The sequence below is a fragment of the Mobula birostris genome, chromosome 5, assembly GCF_030028105.1.
Source record: "Mobula birostris isolate sMobBir1 chromosome 5, sMobBir1.hap1, whole genome shotgun sequence".
Lineage (NCBI taxonomy): Eukaryota > Metazoa > Chordata > Chondrichthyes > Myliobatiformes > Myliobatidae > Mobula > Mobula birostris.
The window spans coordinates 62,725,002-62,749,144 of NC_092374.1; the positions used below are offsets into that span (position 1 = coordinate 62,725,002).

General features: G+C 43.0%; 1 protein-coding gene across 1 annotated transcript in view; it reads left to right on the forward strand.

The window, feature by feature from the left end:
- Positions 1-24,143, forward strand: part of musk (muscle, skeletal, receptor tyrosine kinase) — a 181,434-nt gene that overhangs the window by 105,794 nt on the left and 51,497 nt on the right. The window contains exons 14-15 of the mRNA XM_072258156.1: positions 437-614; positions 2,993-3,190. Coding sequence (XP_072114257.1) covers positions 437-614; positions 2,993-3,190 — 376 coding nt within the window. The remainder of the gene's footprint in view (positions 1-436; positions 615-2,992; positions 3,191-24,143) is intronic.

Sequence of the window (24,143 nt, forward strand, 5' to 3'; positions counted from 1 at the left end):
CCCTTCATCAGGACTGTAGAGGGAAGGGGCAGAGGCCCTATAAAGAAGGTGGGGGAAGGTTGGGAAGGAGAAGGCTGGTAGGTGCCAGGGGAAAAACCAGTAAGGGGAAAGATAAAGGGGTGGGGGAGGGGAGGCAGGGAGGTGATAGGCAGGAAAGGTGAAGAAGAAATAGGGGAAAACACAATGGGTAGTAGAAGGAGGTGGAACCAAGAGGGAGGTGGTAGGCAGCTGGGGGAGGGGGCAGAGTGACATAGGGATAGGGGAAGGGAGGGGGAGGGAATTATCAGTAGTTGGAGAATTCGATGTTCATACCAAGGTTCAAGATTCAAGATTATTCAAGATTCTAGCACAATTATTTAACCCTCACAGTACCATAGCTGAGGTTAAATTGCTTACAGTGTACTTATTGCTTTTCCAATCTGTTTCTTCTTTCCAGTAACCTCAGCATCAGGAGCGAACCCGAAAGCAGACACAGCAAATATGCCCATCACTTCTGCCACTTACTCCCTGACCATTATCATTTCCATCATCTCAAGCCTTGCAGCCTCCGTCCTGTTAATAATTACAATTTTTGCTTGCCACCGTCGCCAGAAGGAATGGCAGACTAGAAAGAGGTAAAAGGTTTATTTTCTTTCTGACATCAGAGCAGGGATCATGAGCAGTTTGATAATCCATTTGCAGGGAGGTTATGGTGAACCTTCATAAGTTATTGACTGCAATACTGGGTCCAATTCTAGGAAGGTTTTTATTATATTTAAATCACGTTAACAAAGTCTATTTGACTTCTTTGCATTGGCAGGAGAACTACTGGATATGGTATGTTTAGATTTACAAGAGATACTTGATAAAGAACCACCTAATAAGTCACTGCAAAAGAAAGGGATCACAAAGTTGAGGGCAAGATACTTGCAGGGGTAGAGGATTGGTTAATTGACAAAAGCGAGGTTCGAAGGTTCATTTTATTGTCAAAGTATGTATGTACTATTCAACTCCAATATTTGTCTTCTCAGTAAATAGGAGGAACAAACGGGTCAATTTCATGGTGTAAGAGGTGGAGTACCACAGGGTCCAGTCCATCTTTTATTACCTTCATATGTGAAGGCACTGAGTGTATTGGATCCAAGTTTGTAGACAATACAAAGTCAACTGGGGAAATAAATAAGGAGGATCTTTAAATGCCTCTACAATGAGTAGTTTAATTGAGTACTGAAAAAAAAGCAGATGGTGCATAAACTGTGGAAATGTGAGATTGTGTTAGCAGGAAGGAAAAAGCAGATTATTATTTAAGTGTTGTGAGACTAACAAATGCTGGTGTGCAGAGAAATCTGAGCCTTTGCTTAAAAAAAAATGTGGAAAGGTACCAGGTACATTCAGCAAGCAACAGCAAGGCGAGTGAAATGGCAGCCTTTACTGCAAGAGGGCTGGTGTTCTGTAAGGAGTTTGTACACTCTCCCCATGACTGCTTGGGTTTCCTCCGGATGCTCCAGTTTCCTCCCATAGTGCAAAGTCGTACCAGCTGGTAGAGTAATTTGTTATTGTAAATTGTCCTGTGATTAACCTAGGATTAAACTGGAGGATTGCGGGTGCCATGGCTCAAAGGGCTGGAAGAGCCTCTTCCGTGCTGTATCTCAATAAAATATTTTTTTAAAAAATCACTAGGTCTTGTTGCAACAATACAGGATTTTGGTGAGTCCATAACTGGAACACTACATAGAATTTTGACCCATTTTTTAGCAAAGGATATATGTGCTTTAAACACAGTTCACATAAGGTTTGATAGATTAATTCCTTGGATGAATGGGTGATCTTATGATGAAAGGTTAAGTGTAATGGCTCTATATTCTCTAAGGTTTTTGGAATAATTAAGGCAATGTTATTGAAAGATGCCCATTTGCAACTGAGATATGAAGAAAATACCGCTCTCAGAGGATTGAGGAATTTTTCGAGTTCTCCACACCAAAGAGCTGGAAGGTGAGACTGTATATTCAAGCTGAGGCTGTGAGATTTTTGAATCACATGGGATCAAGCATTATTGGAAACAGATTGGAAAGTGGAATTGATTGCAAGAATCAGACCAACAATGGTCTTATTGATTCATAAAGAGGGATTGAGAGGCCAGGTGGTCTGCTGCTGCTCTTATTTCTATAGTCCTTGAATTACGCAGAAGGAGGAGCGTCAAGGTCTTGGTGAAGGTTCGGAGAACCATTCCCATTGCTGAGGGACTGAGGAGAAAATGGAATTGTTGGTGTGTTTTGCTCTACTGCAGTATGTTAAGAGGAGTATTGTTCAAAATTGTGACTCTTTCTTAAAGTCAAAGTCATAACAAGATATTTCAATCAGCAGGATGATCCAGAGGTCACAGATGTGTCAAGAAACATTTATTTATTTATTGAGATACAGTGCAGAATAGATCCTTCTGGCCCTTCGAGCCGCACGGCTCAACAACCCCCAAACTAAACCTAGCCTAATCACCGGACAACTTACAATGGCCAATTAACCCACCAACCAGTACGTCTTTGGAATGTGGGAGGAAACCGGAGCACCCAGAGGAAACCCACGTGGTTACGGGGAGAATGTACAAACCCCTTACAGACAGTGGTGGGAATTGAACTCGGGACATCTGTACTGTAAAGCTTTGTGCTAACCACTATGCTACCATACCACCCAGATTCTAACATGACAATTCTTCATAGTGTATTGAACTTAATGCAATGAGTTCTTATAGTCCGGGAGAGTGACTTTTCCATCGGAAACAATTGAAGAGGAGGAACCTGCAGGGACATCAGGAAAGAAAAAGCAGCGATTGGATCAATTTAGCACAGGGACATGGCAGGTGCCATTAAGTGGAATTGTCTCCTGTGATGTAACATCCTGATTTGTCAAAATGGATAAATCTGATCAATCAACTGATAACAAGTTCACATCAAACCTAGAGTTTCCTTGTTTCTTTCTTTAGAAAATTCCAAATGCATTCACCCTTTTTGTCTTCCAGTTACAGAGGAAATGAGACCCCGACTCTTCCAGCTCTTCCTTCAGAGCTGCTTCTGGACAGGCTTCACCCCAACCCAATGTATCAGCGTCTGCCTCTTCTTCTCAATGCTAAGCTACTGAGCCTCGAATATCCAAGGAATAACATAGAATATGTGCAGGATATTGGAGAGGGAGCCTTCGGAAGAGTGTTCCAGGCAAGGTGAGCAGATCTCCAATCTTCAGTACGGGAGAAGTTGAATTCTTATGTGAAAAAAGAGAAGCATTTGTATTTTAATGGTGCTACACACATTCCAAACACTTTATAGGTAATTAAATACTTTCCAGAAGTGCACCTCTGTTGTAATATAGAAAACATTGCAACCATACTGCATACAATAAGCTCTCACATACAACTCTGTGATAAATCTCAGCTATTCTGTTTGCCGTAACATTGTGTGAGATTTAAAATTGAGCAGTTATGACAAGGATAATTCCCTTGGATACAACAATCCTTCCTGACCACATGAGAGAGTAGAGTCCCTTTAACTTGATGCCTACCAGCTCCACAGACCTGAGTTCAATCCTAATTATAGGCAATTTTTGTGCAGTTTGTGTGTCTTCCCCGGTTATCACATGGGCTTCCTTTGCGTGCCTTGGTTTCCTCTCTGGTGCCAAGGTCATGCCAGTTGTCAGGTTAATTGACTGCTGTAAATTGTCCCTTGTGTAGATGAGGGGGAGGGGGTTCAACAGGAATGCAGCAGGTGAAGTAGGGTGAGCGTAAGTAGATGATTAGCCGGCCGGCAGTGTTGTGGCATCCGCACCAGATTCCAAGGCAAGTGGTCCCAGGTTCAAATCCAGCTGGCTCCTTGCACGCTTTCCATCTGCGCTGGGTTGAGCGTTGAGCTGGCAACTTGGCCTCATTTTAAAAAAAAAACAGACAGATGCTAAAGAAACAGCAAGGTTGCCAGCCCATCTGCCACAAGACACTGAGAGGAACAACAAGTAGGTGACTGGCAGCAGCATGGACCAAAGGGCCTGTTTTGGGCTGCACAGCTCCATGAGTAAAAACGTCACTGGTCTGTCCACAACTATCGGATCATCCATCCCATTACCTACAGCTGCTCCCATCCACTTGCGTATAAAGCAAAGTGAACGTCACTGGTTAACTGCTTCATCCATTTGGTGTATGTACTTAGGCCAAGTTCCATCAGCTCGAGGCAGATTGCCAGTTGAGTCATTGGGCTTGTCAGCCAAACTGCCTTACAAATCAAGACATTCTGGCCTCTGTCAAGTGTAAAGGAATTTACTCAGGCTGCCATGTGCTGTCTTCAGTTACAGGGTCATGTCCAGAACTGCCAGGGTGAGATTCATCAATGCATTCCACCATCGATTAAACTGTTGCGTTGTTTGAAACATGGTGCCAAAGTGACTCTGGTTTTATATTTTCAGTCAACACCCCCTCAATGCTTTCAGGAAGTATGAGCGAATGGGCCAAGCTTTGTTCAAAGTTCAAAGTGTATATATGTCACTATTTACAACCCTGAGATTCATTTTCTTGTGGGCATACTCAACAAACCTGTAGAACAGTAACTATAACAGAGTCAATGCTGTTCTAACAGAGTCATAGGTAGAAGCTTAGATTCATATAGCTCTTCAGCACAGGATATCAAAGTTGCTGATTATCCCTATCAACATTAATCCCAGTTACACCACTAGCTCTGTATCCTTCTGTGCCATGGTAATTCAAGTACTCATCTACATACTTCTTAAATGTCATGAAGGTATCTGCATTGAGCACCTGTTCAGGCACACATTCCAGATATAAAACACCCTCTGTATGCAAAAAATCTCTTCTTGGATCCCTTGTACTTCTCATCTTAAATAAATGCCCTCTTCACTAGATACTGTATGCCCACCAAGAGAAAAGACTAGCCTATCTACTCCCCTCATAATTTTATCTACCTCTATCAGGTCACCCTTCAGCTGCCACCGCTCAATGGAAAATAAACCTAATCTCCCTTTGTAACTATAATGTTCCAGTCCACATTGTAGCTGTTCTAATACATAGGATTTCATTGAACTGAAAGGAGGTTATTTGACCAAACAGATGGAAGAAAGACTTTCATTTAGTTAACTCTTTTACCTCTGTGGCACCATTTCCAGAAACAGAATATTCCAGAGCATTTACAACTGACAAAATATTCTTTAAAATGTGGTCACTGCTGTCATATGGGCAATATGGCAAGCGATATATCCACAGCAAATTCTCACAAAGAGCAAAATGAGAATGGTAGAAATAATCTTTATTTTTGGGGGTTGTTTGAAGGGGAAATATTGAGCATAATTTCTCTGCTCTTCAAGGTAAAGTGATCGGATGTGAGGGTGGCATGGTCTTCATAGAGTATCAAATCCACATGAGGGCATCTTCAAAGGGGAGTACCCACTAAGTTCTGCTCCGGCCTAAGTTTAGCCCAATGGCATTGGTTTTGCGCCACCTCAGCTTTTTTATGCTGTATTTTTAAAAAAAGATACTGGAGGAATTCACTGGGTCAGACAGAATGCATAGGGAGAAATGTACAGTTGACAATTCAGGTTGATACTGTCCGCCTGAAATGTTGACTGTCCATTTTGCACCATACATGGTGCCTGACCCATTGGCTTCCTCTAGCATCTTGTTTATTGTGATCCTTCTTTCAGCATTTGCAATCACTTGTGTCTCTGTCATCTCATTACCATGCCCTGAGCGGTGGAGACAGTTACGCTGGAGGCATTTGAGATGCTTTGGATAGGCACGTGGATATGCAGAGAAAGGAAGGGTATGTACTGTATGAACAACTAGAAATGACTGCTGTATTTCCGAACTCATGATTCACTTGCATGAGACAGAGGTAAACACTAAACTGAGATGTCACAATGGCAGTGGAAGTTACATAGATCTACATGGAAAAACAACATTCCAGAATGTTTATTTAAATAAGCCACAAAGTAAATTGGTGATTGTATAGAGATTAGCAGACAGTTGGGATTGATGGAAACTTGTTCCTCTTATTTGCAATTGCAATAATATTTTGGCATCATTTATAATGCAGTAAAATATATGTTGATCCCTCAATACTTTGCAACCAGGCAACACTTGATACTGAGTCACATCAATTAAATCAGGCAGCTAAAGAATTTGATCAGCAGTTGCTTCCAATTAAACATCTCAGAGAAGGAACAGCACAGTGAATTGTAGAAGTGGACTTCTGAACAGGCAAACTTTGCTGAAGGTGTTGCTGCTGGAGGAGAGTGGAAAGGAAATTGGGAATGAACAAAAGATCAGAATTGGAGGAAAGTGGAAATCTCAGAAGAGTACTAAACTGGAGGACTTGGAGTGATTGGCTGTTAAAGTGCTGCAATTGCATCGTGCTGGACTAGTTATTGAATGTTGCAGAACAGGAGGATGAAGACTGAAAATAAGAGTGAGAACTTCCCCTTAGCTGTGGTACAAATGCTAATGGAAATTAACAGTTGGTGGAATGACGTTTACTGGTCTTGAGTGCTTTCCCGGCATATATGATGAATAAACTTTTCTTGGACTTCCTGGGTACAGATATCATGAATGTGGCAGAGTTTGTCATCGAAATGTTGGCTAAAATGGATACCTGAGCCCAGCTGTAAGCCTGAGAAGAGTTTATTTGCTGGCCTTGGTTTCTGCAGTTCTGGTAGGAACTGCAGGCAGGGGATGAAGAGGAAAAGGGAGAACACTAATAGAAAAAAAATTGATGGTGCACCAAATGGGGATTGGCAGAGTGGATTAATAACAACAGTCAAGCAAGTCTAAGGAAAGATTGATATTCATTCTTGATGCATGTCCTTGTAAACACCATGTTCTTACAAAAACATTGTCTTCTAAGAAAATGTTGTATTATTGCATACTGCTATGCATAATTATTTGCATTATCAGCCTACATTTATATGGCAAATTTGACAAAGTGAAATGTTTGCAGATTGTTATCAGTCTAAATTTGACACCAAGTTGCACAGGGAGGTATTAGAGCGGATGAGTAAATGCTTCGTTTAATACCAACATCACTTGTTCTGTAGCAAAAGGCCAAGCTATTAATGGCCCTGTGGCCATTCTCAACCCCCACAGAGTTGTTTTCCATTTGTACTTTACTGCTGGACTATCCAGACCTTCCAAATTAAAACTCAGTTTGTTTAGCCCTTTAAAATGAGGTTGATTCCACATGTTGAACAAAGGTGAGGGTAGTCACCCTTCAGGCTCCTTGGTTGCCCAGCAGCCAGCAATCCTGATACTCCGTGAATCTTGGCTGTATAAAGATTCAGAGTTATATGTCCTGCGGCGTGTGGGATTGAGAAATTTATGTTCATCAAATATTATGTCAAATGCCTGATTCAGACTTCTTCAAACTATACTGTTCGAGTAGGAAGTAGCCCTTCAGACAGTTTCTTGTCAGTGGTTGAAAGTGCTCCTGCCAAATCAATTATTTATGAGTAAGTGTAGAAACCAGAGTTATTGACCCGACAATCACTAGCGTCTGTGGAATCTCTAGATTCATTGCACATTCAGGAAGTCCTTAACCATGACAGTTACCATGTATTCCTTCTGTCTCTGCCTGGACTCCTTGGAGACTATGGGCTTCAGTCCCAGTCCAATGATGTGATGGACATTTAGCACAGTTGCTACCGGAACACAATACCGTTATCTTGTGAGGCAAGCACAGGCTTAGAAATGTGGAATGGATTGGTTCTGCTAACTCTTGAAATATTAGGGTATTTTGTCAACAGTTCACGATTACTAATGCATTTCCTGTCAATTCCACAAAGGTCATCTCGGACAGATATTTCCAGTAAGGGTAACAGTGCAGTGGACCATCTTCTGAGGTGGCTCTCCCGGCAAAATAGTGAAGACATGTATGACAGGTGCCAAAGCAGAACATTCCATTTGAGTCAGAACATTGACTTATTTAGCACAGAAAGAGGCCACGCGAATCATTTTGCTTCTCCCAGCTCTCTGTGCTATCCAGTTAGTTCACTGTCTCCACTGAGCTCAGCTTCCCTCCCTCACTGGTAGACAATAGTTACTGGGTGTGTCACCCGTCTGCAGCAGCTGTGAAGGTTTCCTCAACAGCATATCTTGGATCTGTGACTCCTGTCACTAAAGTGAGTGGCATTGCTGCCACTTCTCCCCCAAATCACACACCTCCCTCACTTGGAAATGTATTTCCATTCCTTCATGGTGTCTGGGTTGGAAATCCTGAAACTCCACACCTAACAGCAGTATGGAAGCACCTTCACTATGCAGACTGCAGTGATTCAAGAAGACAGCTCTCTGTCTCAGGGGAATCAGGGGTGATAATGGCAGCAATACACAGATTGTAAATGCCCCATTTCCCCGGTCCTTCCTTGTGGCTCTGCAAGTTGTTTCCCATTCTGTATTTGTCCAAGTCTGTGACTGACACTAAGTCTGCTTCCAGCACCTTTCGCACATCAGAACAATTCAATATTACGAAAAGCAAATGATTTCCATTATCTGCTCTTGGTCACCACCAGCAGCATGAAGTTCAAAAGATGTCCCTAACATCCCAAAAAAATTAAAGAAATGAAAACAAGAAATGGAAGTGGATCAGCATGGATGAGATGGGCCAAAGGGCCTGATTCTGTGCTGTAATTTTCTATGAGCCTCTGACTCTAAGAAACCCGAGAGAAAATTAATGTTCTGCTTAAACATCATAAAAAGAAGAAAAAGGATCTGGTGCTTTCCCAGCATGTATGACAAATAAACTCTTCTCGGGCTTTCAGCCAAGTACAGGTATTAACTTTAACTGAAGTTTCGATGACAAACCCTGCCATCCTCATCAGGGATGATTCCATGTCTAGTCTGGCAATATTTATATCCCCGTTGTCTGTCCCTCCTGATTGGCTAGTCCTCATCCAATCAGGTTTACAATCAAATTCCAGTTCTTAGAGTGAGACCTTCGTCTTTGTTGAAATTCTTTTTCTCTGGTTTTACTTCAATGGCTTCCTTCACCAGGCAGTCCCAAAAGTCATTGGCTCAGCACTGTAGTTTTGTCAAAGTCAATCCTATGGCCATTGCGAATGCAGTGTTCTGCTACCACTGATTTCTCCAGGTAACCCAAACAGATACACCTCCTGTGCTCCTTGATATGCTTTCCACTATACATCCCATCTAGCTGATATATGCTGCTCCGCATTCACAGGAATCCTGTAAATGCCAGCCGTCCTGAGTCACAGGTCATCCATAACCTGCGTAAGCTGTGATTTCAGCTTCCTTACGGGTTTATGGGTGGTATTAATCTGGTATTTCTTCAGGATCCTGGCGATCCTTCCAGAAACCGTGAGAATATAGCTGGTAGTGATGGGTTCTCCCTCATCGGGAGCTCAAGTCCAGGAGGGATGGACTACTGGGGTATATAATCCACCAAACTAGACATGCCCAGGCATCATCCCTGATGAAGATGGACTGAGTTTGTCATCAAAACAACAGTTAAAATTGATACCTGTACCGGCTGGAAGCCTGAGAAGAGTTAAATCGTCATCAAGTGATGCCATTCAACAGTACACAAGTCAAGTCACTTTTTATTGTCATTTCGACCATAACTGCTGGTACAGTACACAGTAAAAACGAGAGAACGTTTTTCAGGACCATGGTGCTACATGGAACAATACAAAAACTACACTGAACTATGTAAATTAACACAAAACTACACTAGACTACAGACCTACCCAGGACTGCATAAAGTGCACAAAACAGTGCAGGCATTACAATAAATAATAAACAAGACAATCTGCACAGCAGAGGGCAGTAGGTTGGTGTCAGTCCAGGCTCTGGGTATTGAGGAGTCTGATGACTTGGGGAAAGAAACTGTTACATAGTCTGGTCGTGAGAGCCCGAATACTTTGGTGCCTTTTGCCAGATGGCAGGAGGGAGAAGAGTTTGTATGAGGGGTGCGTGGAGTCCTTCATAATGCCGTTTGCTTTACGGATGCAGCATAAGGATCAGAGGAATTCTCCTGCTCACCCCACTCTGCTATGCTCTCTCTGGTAATCTTTCTCTGCAGTCCTCTCCACCTTCTTATTTCATACATCCTCTCTTTGTTGCTGTTTCATCACATATCTCGAGGACATTTACAAGTTAGTGGCCCCATTTCTTACATGTTCTGAGGCTGTCAATTTTATTCACTTGTCCATAGCCCCTCATGAGGTGTCATCAGCCCTGTTCAATAACACCTAGCCCACCCCTCCACCTGCAGCCTTGCCTCTGTTTTATCAATGGCCTGTGTCTTACTCCAAATTTATGATGCCACAATATCAACAGCTTCCAGCTGATCTTATACTAAATCTACAGCAAAAGGAAGAAGGAGTCTCTAAGGAAAGATCAGATGCATTGTAGTGCGGAGTGGCAGGGCGTGCTATCCCACCTGTAATGCTTCAGTGTTTCAGTCCTAGCCTGGCCCCATGCTACTCAGAGGGGGTCACACGTTTCACCACAGGCAGGAAAGGAATAGAAGGCTGTGTTTCCTCTTTGATGTGGGATTAGAAAGCAAATGTTGGCTGTGATTGTGAAGTGTAGATCAAGGTTTCTACGGGAGAGGAGAGTAACAGACAGTGAATTTCACCAAGCTCCACTTTCGGGGACTGGCAGTCAATAACACTCATTCACTTCAGTAAAGTAGCTCACTGGCTGGGTGATGCAAAATGATTAAACATTAGTCCTTCAGTATATAAAAAAATCTTAAAACTCTGCTTTGAGGCCAATGATTTTAGTATCACTGGAAAGGAACCTGTTGCCATGGAAATACTTCCTGTCGTAGTTACTTTAAGCCTGAAATCAACCCTCATAAATTTTACTCTTAACAAGCAGCCAACTCTGGCTCTGCAAAATACTAGCTTTAGCATCACAGCTTAACCTTAAATTGGTAACATATATTACAGCAGTTCTGAAGGTAGATTTTGACCCAAGAACAGGAAGCATTTGATGCTCTTGGTATTGAACAGTTTAAAGTCAATTGAAGTTTAAAGTCAATTGAAGTTTTACAGCTCAAGAAAAGATAATGACAACTTGGATTTAAGTTTTGCATTTAATATACTACTAAGTACGTCAGAGTCACCTTTTCATGCAAGTTTCTGCTGTCAATCCCCGTGAAGAGATAATAGAACAAGTGGCCAAATGCTTGTTCGAAGAAATGCATTTTAGAGAGAAACCAAGAAAAAGAGAAAGCAAGGAAGTGAGTTCCTGAAAGTCACTTGAAAAGACAGACACTGATGTTGGTGCAATTGACATTCAAAGGAAGGAATTCGTGGGGCGCAAATCTTGGTGGAAGTTACTAAACTAATAAGAGTTAAAATTATGGAGGTAACTGGAAATACTATTGCTGGGTTGGGAGTCACTGTAGATTATTGAGCACGGGACTAATAGGACAAGGGCTACAAAGTTTTGCATTAGTTTATGTTCATACAGGATGGAAACCTTCCAATGCTCATGTGAAGAAATCAAAGATGTTGTATGAGTTTCAGTAACAGACATACTGAAGCAAGTGTGGGATAGGTCACAGAATCAAGATGGAAAAAGGACATCGTGGCACTGAAGACAACATAGAGTAGAAAAGCTTAGGCTAAACGGACGAGTTCAGTCTCAGACAAAGACTTGTGAAACTGGTAACCACCAAATGGAGTTTGTGGGCCAGGAACTTGGCGGGGGGGGGGGGGCGCAAACTAAACAATGGCTTCTGCTTTCCTGCAACATAATGGAGAGATTTCTGCTCATTTAGCCTGAGACTAAATCACTTACTAAGTCAGAGGTAGGAGAGGGGCTAAGAGAGGTGGTGGTGGGATGTGGGCTGGCATCATCAAGGAACTTCCAATGATGCTGTCAAGGGTAATAAGTTAAGCATTTCACTACCTTTCTGGGTTTGATGAGCCAAGCTCTATTTATGCATCAGTCACATGTTCCCGGATGGGCGTGCTTTGGCGTATCCCACGACTAGCAGAGGGTGATACCGGCACTAAAAAGAGCAGTCTTAAATATGAATTTGGTAATGCCTATCCCAAGGAGCTGGATCAATGAGTACTTACAAGGCAAATTTTTGATCTGCAGTGGAGTCAAGAATTACAGTGAGTGAGAAGGCAAGGGATGACGAGACCTGGATTAGATTAGTTGTGATCTTATTGAATAACAGAGAATTCATAAGGCACCAAATCATCACCCTTTCTCCTATTTCTTTTATTTTTCTGAAAGAAACACCTCTGATGGAAGGAGTGTCTTCATTAAACACTCCCAAGTCCCTCGGGCATCTTTTAAAGCCTGGGAAATAGAGGTGAGGAAGTAAGTTGAGAAGAGGCCACAAAGGGATATAGGGAGGTTGAGTGACTGGACAAGGATCTGGAGAACACAAATGTGGAGAAATAAAAGAGACCATCTAAATGGTGTGAGATTGCAGAGCTCAGAGATGCAGAAACATCTGGATGTCCTTATGTATAACGGACAGAAGGTTAGCATGCAGGTGTAGAAAGTTATTACGAAAATTAACAGTATATTGTTTATTGCTGGAGAATGGAATAGAAAAATAGGGGATTATGCTTTGGTTATTTTGGGTATCAGTGGAACCACTTCTGGAATTCTATGTACTGTATTGATCATCTTATTTAAAGAAGGATATAAATGTGCTCGAAGCAATCGAGAGAAGGTTTACTGGTTTAATGCACAGAATGAACATGTTGTCTTATGAGGAAAGGTTGGACGGGCTAGGTTTGCACCTGCTGGAGTTTAGAAGATCCTGAGATCTTTTAACAGAGTAGAGATGGAGATGTTTCCTCTTCTAGGAGAATCCAGAGATAAGAGTCACTTTTTTTAAAATAAGGATTGCCTGTTGATGATAGAGATGAGGCAAAAAAAATGGTTTCTCTCTGAAAGTCAACTTGAACATTTCTTCCTCAAAGTGTGGTGAAAGCAGAGCCTTTGTATCCTTTTAAGGCAGAATTTGATGAGTACTTGATAAGCAAAGGGTGGACGGTTACCATAGATAGGAAGAAATGTTAATTTGAGAGTTGTAGTCAGAACAACTATAATCTTGTTGAATGATGCATAAGGCACAAGGAGTGAAAGGTCTACTGCTGCTCCTACATGTTTATTTTCTTATATTTAGCAACCAGAAATGCATAAAAACAAAAATAATCTTCATCAAAGTTTCTTGTTGCATAATTTAGCATAAAGAAGTATAACGCAAGCTATATCACTTGGACTATTTAAAGATGAGGTAGGTAAACATTTCAAAGATTAGGAAATCAAGAGATATTGAAAACAGGCAGAGCAGAGGAATTGGGACAGACCTGCCATAATCACATTCATAGACAGGACAGGCTTGAGGGTCGAGGAGTCAACTCCTGCTCCTATTTCCTAGTTTTCTGGTAAGCTTCAGATCAATCAGTACTCAATAGACCTAGAGCATAGAAATTGTCTTTGGTTGCATGTGCCAAATATAAGATACATTGTGGGACGCTTCTGAAATTCTGGAGTTCTGTTCAGTTAACTTCAATGAATACCTTAAGCTGAGTACTACAGCAGATCCTACACTATTGCTTGCAAAATCAAACAGGTGGAGGGACTCAGGGCAGTTAGCATCTGACAAAAGAGATTCAGTATATCAGAAGGAAAGGGGGGAAGATGTAGGGAAATGGGGATGGATAAGCCAGCAGCTGGTAGCTGAACGATGGAACTTGATGAGGTGGGGCCAGCCAGAGTCAAGTGGAGGAGAAGGGAAGGGATGATAAAGGTGCACAAAGGTAGAGAAAACCTGGTTGGAGAGGTGGGAGTGGGAAAGGAACATGGTCAGTGATGGTTTCCTCAGGGTTACCATTGGGCTGCAGGCTATCCAAACAGAGTATGAGGTGTTATTCTTCCACTTTCTGTTTGTCCTCACCATCAGAGAAGGACAAGGACAGACAGTCAGTGAGGGATTGGGAAAAGAATGTAAAATGGCATGCAGCTGAGAGCTGAGGGTGACCACTGCAGACAGAGAGCAGGCACTCTGCCGAACGGTCACCTACTCTATACTTAGTCTCATTGACATCAAGGAAGCCTCATCTTGAAAACCAAATACAATAGACCAGGTTGGAGGAGGTGCACGTGAAATTTTGCTATGGCTATTCAGATCCTTGGGTGGTGGTGAGGGAGGAGGTGAAGAGGCAAGATTTGTACCTCCTACTGTTACAGGGAAAAAGGACAGGGATAGAGAGAGGTGGGTGGGTGGATCAGAAAGTTACGGAGGGAGCAGTCCCTGCTGAAAGCAGAAAAGGGAGAAAAGGAAAAGTTGTGGCTGGTGGTGGGATCCTGGTAGAGCTGGCAGAACTGTATGCAAAGGCTAGTGGGGTGAACGGAGAAGATCAAAAAAACACAATCTCTGTTCTGCCTAGGGAGACTGGGAGGTGGGTGTGGGGATAAGTGGGAAATGTGTGAGAACTTCATCAACTATGGCAGAGGGGGAGTCATATTTCCCAAAGAAAGACATTTCAGAAGTTCTCAAGTAGAAAGCCTCACCTTGAGAACAAATGTGGTGGGGGTGGACAAAGTGACAAAATGGTATGGCATTCTTACAAAGTAGCTGCAAGAGTCTGTGGGTTTCTAATTGATACCTGCGGCTAGATTGTCTCCTGAGATGAAGACAGAGTGATTCAGAAAAGGAAGGGAACCCTCGGGGGGGGGGGGTGGTCCATAGAAACATAGAAAATAGGTGCAGGAGTAGGCCATTCGGCCCTTCGAGCCTGCACCACCATTTATTATGATCATGGCTGATCATCCAACTCAGAACCCCGCCCCAGCCTTCCCTCCATACCCCCTGATCCCCGTAGCCACAAGGGCCATATCTAACTCCCTCTTAAATATAGCCAATGAACTGGCCTCAACTGTTTCCTGTGACAGAGAATTCCACAGATTCACCACTCTCTGTGTGAAGAAGTTTTTCCTAATCTCGGTCCTAAAAGGCTTCCCCTCTATCCTCAAACTGTGACCCCTCGTCCTGGACTTCCCCAACATCGGGAACAATCTTCCTGCATCTAGCCTGTCCAATCCCTTTAGGATCTTATACGTTTCAATCAGATCCCCCCTCAATCTTCTAAATTCCAACGAGTACAAGCCCAGTTCATCCAGTCTTTCTTCATATGAAAGTCCTGCCATCCCAGGAATCAATCTGGTGAACCTTCTCTGTACTCCCTCTATGGCAAGGATGTCTTTCCTCAGATTAGGGGACCAAAACTGCACACAATACTCCAGGTGTGGTCTCACCAAGGCCTTGTACAACTGCAGTAGTACCTCCCTGCTCCTGTACTCAAATCCTCTCACTATAAATGCCAGCATACCATTCGCCTTTTTCACCACCTGCTGTACCTGCATGCCCACTTTCAATGACTGGTGTATAATGACACCCAGGTCTCGTTGCACCTCCCCTTTTCCTAATCGGCCACCATTCAGATAATAATCTGTTTTCCTATTTTTGCCACCAAAGTGGATAACTTCACATTTATCCACATTAAATTGCATCTGCCATGAATTTGCCCACTCACCCAACCTATCCAAGTCACCCTGCATCCTCTTAGCATCCTCCTCACAGCTAACACTGCCACCCAGCTTCGTGTCATCCGCAAACTTGGAGATGCTGCATTTAATTCCCTCATCCAAGTCATTAATATATATTGTAAACAACTGGGGTCCCAGCACTGAGCCTTGCGGTACCCCACTAGTCACCGCCTGCCATTCTGAAAAGGTCCCGTTTATTCCCACTCTTTGCTTCCTGTCTGCTAACCAACTCTCCACCCACACCAATACCTTACCCCCAATACTGTGTGCTTTAAGTTTGCACACTAATCTCCTGTCTGGGACCTTGTCAAAAGCCTTCTGAAAATCCAAATATACCACATCCACAGGTTCTCCCCTATCCACTCTACTAGTTACATCCTCAAAAAATTCTATGGGATTCGTCAGACATGATTTCCCTTTCACAAATCCATGCTGACTTTGTCCGATCATTTCACCGCTTTTCAAATGTGCTGTTATCACATCCTTGATAACTGACTCCAGCAGTTTCCCCACCACCGACGTTAGGCTAACCGGTCTATAATTCCCCGGTTTCTCTCTCCCTCCTTTTTGAAAAAGTGGAGTTACATTAGCCACCCTCCAATCCTCAGGAACTAGTCCAGAATCTAACGAGTTTTGAAAAATTATCACTAATGCATCCACTATTTCTTGGGCTACTTCCTTAAGCACCCTGGGATGCAGACCATCTGGCCCTGGGGATTTATCTGCCTTCAATCCCTTCCATTTACCTAACACCACTTCCCTACTAACATGTATTTCGCTCAGTTCCTCCATCTCACTGGACCCTCTGTCCCCTACTATCTCTGGAAGATTATTTATGTCCTCCTTAGTGAAGACAGAACCAAAGTAATTATTCAATTGGTCTGCCATGTCCTTGCTCCCCATAATCAATTCACCTGTTTCTGTCTGCAGGGGACCTACATTTGTTTTTACCAGTCTTTTCCTTTTTACATATCTATAAAAGCTTTTACAGTCCGTTTTTATGTTGCCTGCCAGTTTTCTCTCATAATCTTTTTTCCCCTTCCTAATTAAGCCCTTTGTCCTCCTCTGCTGAAATCTGAATTTCTCCCAGTCCTCAGGTGAGCCACTTTCTCTGGCTAATTTGTATGCTTCTTCTTTGGAATTGATACTATCCCTAATTTCTCTTGTCAGCCACGGGTGCACTACCTTCCTTGATTTATTCTTTTGCCAAACTGGGATCCCATTTCTTGGGATTTATTCTTTTGCCAAACTGGGATCCCATTTCTTGGGATTTAACAACACTAAAATACAAAGAACAATAACATTGTGAAAGAAATCTAAAGTAAAACAGGAAATGCTGGAAATGTTCCATAGGTCAGGCGGTTTCTGTGGAAAGGGAATCAGTCAGTGGAATCAAGAATAGTTGGAGTATAACTTTCTCTGTTATAAACAACTTGATTTTTTGCAACTTTTCCCAATTCTGAAACGTAGTTTTTGCAGCCTTGCTTTAACGATTGTGCCAGGAAATAGCACGAATTATATCTTTATAAACAATTCTTCATTGTTATTGCACTACCACAATGACCAGACTTCAAACATTCTTAACTGGCTGTAAAATACTGTGGGATGTCCCAAAAGATTCAGGTTCAACAAAAATGCTGTCTATGTGTAAGTCTAACTTTTTTAACATCTTCTAACTGGATTGAATAACAATTCATGTTGGAAGGCATACAGGTTTGTCTAGCATAGCAACACATGGAGAAGAGACATCCAGCTGAACTTTTGTTGTCTGACTCATGCAGAATTTTTGGCAGACCTACAGCTCATGGATTCATGCAGCAGAGAAAATGGAGACTGAACTTGTTAGTGTACTGGATCTTTGAAGGAAAACCCACCCTCCCCTCCCCCCCGCCTGTTCCCCATTGCCCTTACAAGCACCATTGTTCCTTAAAGCCAACTGGAGAATGGTGGGTTCAATTAAAGTATGAAACGTGATGAGAAGAACTGTGAGCGAGAAATTGGGCTGAAGACCAGAGCTGGTTTGCATTGGGCTAAGTTGCATACCGCCCAAAACGGTGCGCATCTCAAATTACCTGATGGAAATGCTGAGCTGACTGTATAAAATAAAACAAATCAAAGATAAGCCAACTAGTTTGTACAAATGTGTTTAGGGAAAAGCAGTTTCCAGTGCTAGGAGAATGATTCACCAGTGATTTTGGTGGGGGGACAGAGGGGAGATAAATTTAGATGCAGTGAATTGCTGTGATCTGGAGTGCATTCCCTGAAAGATCATTGAACGCAGATTCAAGGGGAAGTTTCATAAGGCATAAGATTTAAAAACAAATGTCCAGAAGGAACCTTAAAAACTCATGGGCTAGTGAGATGAATTGTCAAGCTCTTACAAAGGGTTGGCATGGGCATGATGGGCCGAACAATCTCCTCCTGTGCTGTAAGAACCTTCAAATCATTAAGTGAAATATATCTCCCTCATCTCACGCTGATGCTATTTGGGAGGGGTTTTACTAGATTCGCAGCAGGGTGGAACTGATGTGAAGAGGCAGAGGATGGGGCGGTTGGCGCACAAGTAGTGACAGCTTGTAGGGAGTTTGTGAGGAAGGATAGGCAGACGACAGAGCAAAGATGCACTAAGACTGATGGTTTGAGGTGTGTCTGTTTTAATGTAAGGAGCATCATAAAAAAGGCAGGTGAACTTAGAGCGTGGATCAATAAGTAGAACTATGACATTGTGGCCATTACAGAGACTTGGCTGTCTCAGGGGCAGGAATGGCTGCTGAATGCGCCAGGCTTTAGATGTTTCAGAAAGGACAGGGAGGGAGGCAAAAGAGGTGGGGGTTAATTAAGGATAGTGTCATGGCTGCAGAAAAGGAGGAAGTCATGGAGGGATTATCTACTGAGTCAGTGTGGGTGGAAGTCAGAAACAGGAAGGGGGTAATAACTCCACTGGATGTTTTTTATAACCCCCACAGTATTAACAGGGACATCAAATAGCAGATAGAGAGGCAGATTCTGGAGTGGTGCAATAATAATAGGGTTGTTGTGGTGGGAGATTTTAACTTTCCTAATACTGACTGGCATCTCCTTAGAGCAAAGGGTTTAGAAGGGGTGGAGTTTGTTAAGCGTGTTCAAGAAGGTTTCCTGATGCAATATATAGATAAGCCAACTAGTGGAGAGGCTGTACTTGATCTGGTATTGGGAAATGAACCTGGTCAGGTGTCAGATCTTTTGTTGGAAAAGCATTTTGGAGGTAGTGACCATAACTCTATCTCCTTCACCATAGCGCTGGAGAGGGATAGAAGCAGACAACTTAGGAAAACATTTAATTAGGGTAGGGGGAAATATAATGCTATAGGTAGGAACTTGGAAGCATAAATTGGGAGTAGATGTTTTCAGGGAAATGCATGGCAGAAATGTGGCAAATGTTCAGGGAACATTTGCATGGCATTCTGTATTGGTATGTTCCATTGAGGCAGGGAAAGGATGGTAGGGTAAAAGAACCATGGGTACAAATGATGTGAAAGATCTAGTTAAGAAGAAAAGAAAAGCTTACAAAAGGTTCAAGAAACTAGGTACTGACAGAATTCTAGAAAATTACAAGTTTGCCAGGAAGGAGCTTAAGAATGAAATTAGGAGAACTAGAAGAGGTCACGAGAAGGCCTTGGTGAGCAGGATTAAGGAAAACCCCAAGGCATTCTACAAGTATGTGAAGGGCAAGAGGATGAGCTGTGTGAGAATAGGACCAATCAGGTGTGATAGTGGAAATGAATGCATGGAATCGGAGGAGGCAGTGGAGGTACTTAATGAATACTTTGCTTCAGTATTCACCACGGAAAAGGACCTTGGCACTTGTGGGGATGACTTACAGTGGACTGAAACACTTGAGCATATAGACATTAAGAAAGAGGATGTTTCTGGAGCTTTTGAAAAACATTAAGTTAAGTAAGTCACCGGGACAGGACGAGTTATACAGCAAGCTACTGTGGGTAGTGAGGGAGGAGATTACTGAGCTTCAAGTGATAATCTTTGCATCATCAATATGGATGGAAACAGGAAGGGAGCAGGGGTGGCCAACCTTTTACATTCCATGTGTCAATTTTTTCACGCACGAGTTCTATATTAACATATTTTTACAAGAACTGTGGGGGTACAAGAGTTGTATGGCACATCTAAACTCGTGTGTGAAAAAATTGACGCATGGAATATAAAACGTTGGCCACCCCTGCATTGGAGGGTTGCAAATGTTGTTCCTTGTTCAAGAAAGAGAGGTAGAGGTAATCTAGGAAATTACAGACTAGTAAATCTTATTTCAGTGGTGGGCAAGTTGTTGGCGAATATCCTGAGAGGCTTGATTTATGAGCAGATTTGGAGGGACATAATCTGATTAGGGATTGTCAACATGGCTTTGTCAAGGGCAGGTTATGCCTTAGGAACCTGATTGAATTCTTTGAGGATGTAACAAAACACATTGATGAAGTTAGAGCAGTGGATGTAGTGTATATGGATTTCAGTAAGGCATTTGATAAGGTTCCCCATGCAAGGTTCATTTAGAAAGTAAGGTGGTAAGGGATCCAAGGACACCTTGCTTTGTGGATCCAGAATTGGCTTGCCCACAGAAGGCAAAGGATGGTTGTAGATGGTTAGTATTCGACATGGAAGTCAGTGACCAGTGGTGTTCTGCAGGGGTCTGTTCTGGGACCCCTCCTGTTTGTGAATTTTATAAATGACCTGGATGAAGAAGTAGAAGGGATGGGTTAGTAAGTTTACTGATGATACAAAGGTTGGGGGTGTTGTGGATAGTATGAAGTGGCAGATGGAGTTCAACCCAAATAACTGTGAGGTGATTCATTTTGGTAGGTCAAATATGATGGCAGAATATAGTATTAATGGTAAGACTCTTGGCAGTGTGGAGGATCAGAGAAATACTGGGGTGTCCATAGGATACCCAAAGCTGCTGTGCAGGTTGAAGGCATATGGTGTGTTGGCATTCATCAACAGTGGGATTGAGTTCAAGAGCTGTGAGGTAATGTTACAACTATATAAGACCTTGTGTTCAGTTCTGGTCACTGCTCTACAGGAAGGATGTGGATACTATAGAAAGAATACAGAGGAGATTTGCAAGGATGTTGCCTGGATTGGGGAGCATGTCCTATGAGGATAGGTTAAGTGAACTTGGCCTTCTCTCCTTGGAATGATGGTGGATGAGAGGTGACCTGATAGAGGTGTATAAGATGATGAGGGGCATTGATCGTGCGGATAGCCGGAGGCTTTTTCCTAGGGCTGAAATGGCTAACACAAGGAGGCATAGTTTTAAGGTGCTTGGAAATAGGTACCGAGGGGATGTCAGGGTTAAGTTTTTCACACAGAGAAATGTGTGGTGGGTGCGGGGAATGTACTGCCAGCAGTGGTGATGGAGGCTGATACAATAGGATCTTTTAAGAGACTCTTAGAGAGGTACCTGCCGCTTGGGAAAATAGAGGGCTATGCAGTAGGGTAACTCTGGGCAATTTCCAGAGTAGGTTACATGGTCAGCACAACATTGTGGGCCAAAGGGCCTGTAATGTGCTGTAGATTTCTGTGTACTATGTTTAGCGAAATTCAGTACATCTGTGGCAATGATATACAACTTAAACATAAGTTATAGTTAAAGTGAGTTAGTGACTCCTTTTTTAAAATTATGTGCCTGGAAATTCAGCTCAGACATTTTTTTCTCGACATCATATAATTGAACATCAAGTACTTCTGGAGTAGCTTTCTATATTGACCTTTTGCAGATCACCTCTCGTCACTGCAGAAATTTGACTGACCACATCCAGAATTTTCAAGGCTCCTTGCAACTCATGTTCTCAATATTATTTTTATTTGCAGTTTGTCTTTCTTTGCATATTGGCATTTGTCAGTCAACACACATCAAAGTTGCTGGTGAATGCAGCAGGCCAGGCAGCATCTCTAGGAAGAGGTACAGTCGACGTTTCAGGCCGAGACCCTTTGTCAGGACTAACTGAAGGAAGAGTTAGTAAGAGATTTGAAAGTGGGAGGGGGAGATCCAAAATGATAGGAGAAAACAGGAGGGGGAGGGATGGAGCCAAGAGCTGGACAGGTGTTTGGTAAAGGGGATACGAGGGGATCATGGGACAGGAGGTCCGGGAAGAAAGACTGGGGGGGGGGGGAGAACCCAGAGGATGGGCAAGGTGTATAGTCAGAGGGACAGAGGGAGAAAAAGGAGAGTGAGAGAAAGAATGTGTGTATCAAAAAATAAATAACAGATGGGGTACGAGGGGGAGGTGGGGCATTAGTGGAAGTTAGAGAAGTCGATGTTCATGCCATCAGGTTGGAGGCTACCCAGACGGAATATAAGGTGTTGTTCCTCCAACCTGAGTGTGGCTTCATCTTTACAGTAGAGGAGGCCGTGGATAGACATGTCAGAATGGGAATGGGATGTGGAATTAAAATGTGTGGCCACTGGGAGATCCTGCTTTCTCTGGCGGACAGAGCATAGGTGTTCAGCAAAGCGGTCTCCCAGTCTGCGTTGGGTCTCACCAATATATAGAAGGCCACATCGGGAGCACCGGACGCAGTATATCACCCCAGCCGACTCACAGGTGAAGTGTCGCCTCACCTGGAAGGACTGTTTGGGACCCTGAATGGTGGTAAGGGAGGAAGTGTAAGGGCTTGAATTTCCAGCATCTGCAGAATTCCTGTTGTTGGCATTTGTCAGTCTCTGCTTGTTCATGTACAATTTTTCAAAAAATTCTATTGTACTTCTTTCTTTTTCCTGTAAATGTCAGCAAGTAAACCAATCAACACACATCAAAAGTTGCTGGTGAACGCAGCAGGCCAGGCAGTATCTCTAGGAACAGGTACAGTCGACGTTTCGGACCGAGACCCTTTGTCAGGACGTTTGTCCCTCGGCTCGGGGGGACGTTTGTCCCTGGGCCTGGAGGGGACGTCGGTCCCTGGGCCTGGGGAGATGCTGGTCTCCGGGCTGGAGGGGACGTTGGTCTCTGGGCCGGAAGAGGTTCCATTTCCACTCGAACATCATATTAATATGAGAAATTGGCTGTGTTAGATACATGCTTTTTTCTAGAGCTACCTGACAGGGACAATGGTTAGAATACTGCTCTCACCAGGGATGAGGTCAAAAATAAATTAAAACTTACGTCACAGAAATAGTCCAGTACAGATTTCACGACCATATGAGAAACTTCATAGCTATGCAGACCAAACCTGCTCACAAATTCTTGAAAGGCCAGCTGCCACATAACACATTCCAGCCAGCTTTCAAAGCTGTCAAGCACTGACATTGAGCTGCAAGAAGGAGGTGGGAGGGTGGAGGGTTCAGATGGAGGATAATATTTGGGAAGGGAATGGGATGAGGGAATAAAGGAGAAAAGGGGAGTACCTGGAGAAAGGAAGGGTGAAGAAGGGAAAGTGGGATAGAATTTGAAGGGAGGAAGAAAAGCAGATGGTGGGAGAGAGGAGGAGAAAGGAGGGAAAGAGGAAGCAATATGAAGGAAGTGAGGAAGGAGGATGGGAGGGAAGAGGGAGAAGGGATGGAAAAGGGGAGAAATATGAAGAAAAGGTGAAAGAAGGGAGGAAGGAGGAGGGAGAAATGGAGGAGAGAGAAAAGAAGGAGAATAGAAGAAGAAGAGGGGAGAGAGATGGTGGGAGAAAGAGGAGAGATAGAGAAAAGAAACAGGGAAGAAAGGAGAAGGAGAGGGAAATGAGGCAAGGAATGAGGAACAAAAGTAGGGAAAGGAAGATGGGTAGGAAGAGGGAGAGAGGGAGCACAGAGTATTAGCTATAACCTCTCCCTTATTTACGAGTTCTGACAACCCTACTGTGGAGGGCTTTGGAAAACAAGAGTTGGATAGTTCAAACTAAGTATTGCCAGACGAGGAGTGAGTAAAAATCCAGAAGCTCAGGAGTATTAGGGGAATAATGCCAGCAACAGAGTTTAACTGATCAGGTTTTGAGTGTGAAAGAGGAGAGACTGGTGAGGAGAGCACTGGAATTTTTTAAAAATTGGAATTGTCAATGATAAAAGTGACAATGGAGCTTTTGGCAAGAGCTGATGAAATTGTTTCCATCTTGTAAATATCTAGTGGAAGGAAATTTCTACTCATCCAATACTGGATGTTGGCAAAGCTAATCCCTCTGCTTTTCCAGACAGCTTTGCCAACATCCAGTATCATCTCTAATGAGGAGTTGAGAGAAGACTGGAAAGATAATCAAACAGGGTCAGGCCAAACTATTCAGCTGACTTGTATGAGAGGGTTGGATGGATTTGGATATTAGGAATACTTGCACTGATCTATGCTACTGCTTTTAAAAGCTCTGCATGGTTCCTTAAACCATACATACAGTGAAAGGTGATTTTAAAAAAAAAAGACCAAAGCTTGAGTATATCTTAATGGCCATAAAAAGGGATTTCATTAAGTTCCTTACCCTTTACACCTAGAAACATCTGTTTTTCTGGTTTTGATCCTAAATGGGATCAAATGTCGAAAAGATATGTTTACCAGAAATGTCCTGTTCTGCAGTTTGCTAGATGAAGTCAGACATTCAATACAGTTTTAAGTAC